Source organism: Polypterus senegalus, chromosome 14 (assembly GCF_016835505.1).
Source record: "Polypterus senegalus isolate Bchr_013 chromosome 14, ASM1683550v1, whole genome shotgun sequence".
Lineage (NCBI taxonomy): Eukaryota > Metazoa > Chordata > Cladistia > Polypteriformes > Polypteridae > Polypterus > Polypterus senegalus.
The window spans coordinates 71548213-71551113 of record NC_053167.1 but is presented as its reverse complement, the minus strand read 5'-3'; the positions used below and the strand labels follow the sequence as shown (position 1 = coordinate 71551113).

At 36.2% G+C, this 2901-nt stretch overlaps 1 protein-coding gene across 1 annotated transcript in view; it reads left to right on the top strand.

The window, feature by feature from the left end:
• The window catches only part of rpl5a (ribosomal protein L5a), a 25318-nt gene extending 22866 nt beyond the window's left edge, over positions 1 to 2452 (top strand). Inside the window, exon 8 of the mRNA XM_039734682.1 lies at positions 2289 to 2452. Within this exon, the coding sequence (XP_039590616.1) occupies positions 2289 to 2391 (103 nt within the window). The 3' untranslated portion in view covers positions 2392 to 2452. The remainder of the gene's footprint in view (positions 1 to 2288) is intronic.
• Positions 2453 to 2901: the final 449 nt, after the last annotated feature.

The window sequence follows — 2901 nt, the reverse complement described above, 5'->3', positions numbered from 1 at the left end:
TGGACCGTGGCAAGTCACGTGAAAACCATCCACAGGTTACGTGGTTTTGTTATTTTTCCCCCCATCCTTTGTCATTGCAGCTGAGCTTGAATATTATTTTTTGGGTGGAATATTCCTTTAACTTGTGGTAGGAAATGAAACCATTTTTGTTTTTAAACCCCTCTGAAGCATTCTCTTGCAGCTAAGTATTTTATTCAGCTTGAATAGAAGAGTCTTGCTATTGAGGTTAACAGAACAGATACAGATTTTATTTATTTATTTTTTTAATTTACAACCTCTGGCAAAAATTATGGAATCCTTATTCTTGGAGGATGTTCATTCAGCTGTTTTACTTTTGCACAAAAATAAATCCCTGATGTGACCCAAAACTATTTTATTTAACAGTGGAACATTTTGGCATTATAAAACATACCTCAAAAAAATAAAATTACATTGTTGTAATTAATGGCACATTTTTTTGTTCAGACCAACTAGAGAAAAAAATTCTGAAATAATTAAACCAATAAATTGCAATTAATTAATTAATACTTAGTTGTACCTCCTCTGGCTTTTATGACAGCTTAAATTGTTTGAGGCATGGACTTCACTAATGATGTAACAATATTCCTCATGAATCAGGTTCCCCCAAAATATTTTGGATTGACATCCGGACTGTTTGTTGGCCATGTCATTGAGTTGATATGCCTTTCCTGCTAACATTCTTTGCTCTGTGGCAAGATGCTTTGTCATTTGAAAAATAACTTCATCACCAAGTGTACTTTGGATGGAATGAGAAGTGTCCAAATTTTCAGTGTACACCTGTGCATTTATTGTAAAGGTAATGTTTGCCATCTTCCCTGGCCCTTTACCTGACATGCCAACCCTATATCAGCGAGTGAGGAAATTTGCTTGTTTTCTTCAGGTAGTCATCTTTGTTTCATTGGAATGGCACCAAACAGAAGTTCCAACCTCCTCTCCTTGACCAGTGTAGATTCATCACTATTGCTTTCATCTAATCCTCCATCGTCCATGACTTCTTCTCTTTAGGCCACTGTGATCTTATTTTCTTCTGTTTAGGTGTTAATGATGGTTTATGTTTGACGTTTCTTTTTGTAAATCCCAGCTGATTTCTTGTAGTTCAGTCACAAACTTAGCCTCCTGTCTCTGCCCTTTTGTATATTTCTATTATTGTGCATTTTCTGTTTTTCAGGTATATTTTGCTTTAAGTTTTCTGTCCTGATGATTTGATGTCTTCTGTTTTCCAAATTTCTCATTTTGTTTGTACTTGCACCAAATTTTAGAACAGCTGACTGGGAACAACCGCCATCTTTTGCTGTGCTCTGTGTTAAAAATACCAGCTTGAAGGAGTTTAATAATTCTCTCTCTTGTGGCTGTGATTCCTGTCAATCGGGCAGGTGCCACAGCTTCTCAAGGTTGCAAATGCCGACTAATTGGCTTGTTTGTTTTAGAAATGCAAATTAACAGGCGATTCCCTAATTTTTTTTCTCTACTTGGTTTGGGTAAAGAAATGTGCCATTACCTCACAAATTACATGAAATTGTTGTAATTATGTTTTTCAGTGTCAGAATGTTCATTATTTATAATGGCATGTTTTCATAAAATGTAACTCAAAGTGCTTTACACAATGAAATAAAAGGAAGTTAATATAAAACAAACAAGATTAGGCAGTAATGTTATAGTATGTAACAAAGAAAAAGGTAAAGTTGAATGGGCAGGAGGACCAAAAAACCCCTTCAGTTAGGTTGGAGAAGAAAAAAAGAGTTGTGTGTCATATCTGAATGAACATCTTCTAAGCGTAGGGATTTCATCATTTTTCCCAGGGTTCTATTGGTTCAGTATTGTATAGAATACAGTGAAATTTGTACTTGAATTTGCCAATCATGTCACCTCTCTCTCTGGTGCTGTGATTGATTAGTGATTGCAGCAGACTTACCTCAAGTCTCTCTCTCTCACCTGAAGAATCTCAGATCATTTGCACAGCAAAATCCTTACAAGTTTCTGTTAGGCAATGCAAGCAAATGTTTGCTAATTAATGCAAATAACCCAAGTTTTGTTAAAAGCCCTTGAATGTTGACTGCAAATTTAAATTTTATTATCTTTTGGTTTTACTACAAGATTTTTCCGAATCTGTAGTCCATAATCAATTATTTGAGCATGTATTGAAGCAACTTGGCTTCTGAAGTTTCCCTTGATTTACCTTCAGTTTCTTCAGTGACATGTAAGATGAAATGAATATTGATCTATGTGTCCACCATATTTATTTATTTGTTAAATCATTGTTTTAATAGGTGGAATCGTGCCAAGATGTCCCTGGCCCAGAGAAAAGATCGTATTGCTCAGAAAAAGAGAAGCTTCCTCAGAGCCCAAGAACAGGCTGCTGCCGACAGCTAATATGGTGGCTTCTGTTTCAGAATGTTCCTCAAGATTGTTTAATAAATATTTTCACAACGTCTATGGGGTATTTGCTTTTTGCAAGTTGTCTCTTGGATGACCACAAATTGCCACAAAGGTATTTAATCAAGATAAGAGAGCATGCTGCCTTATGGTCCTATCGGTCATTACCTTTCTGTTCCATTGCTGATCTGATGGTGTCTTTCTGGTATGTTCTGCAAACTGCTAGGCCTCTGCCTCACTCAGTTGGTCAACAAATATTTTACATTTCTGTGACCTGCCAGCAGCCAGTCAATATTTATACCAAATATAAAGGCCATTATGTAATTTCTCTAATCTGTTGCAGATGAAAATAGACATTAATTATGTGACTCAAAATACTGAAGCTAATGTGCATCATGCAGTTGCGCAAATTCCGTTTTTATATTTGCGTCCTGTCATGTCTGTGCTGCCTCCTACAACCTTCACTGCCACAGATGGTTGCTGTTTTGTTACACTTGGACTTGGTGA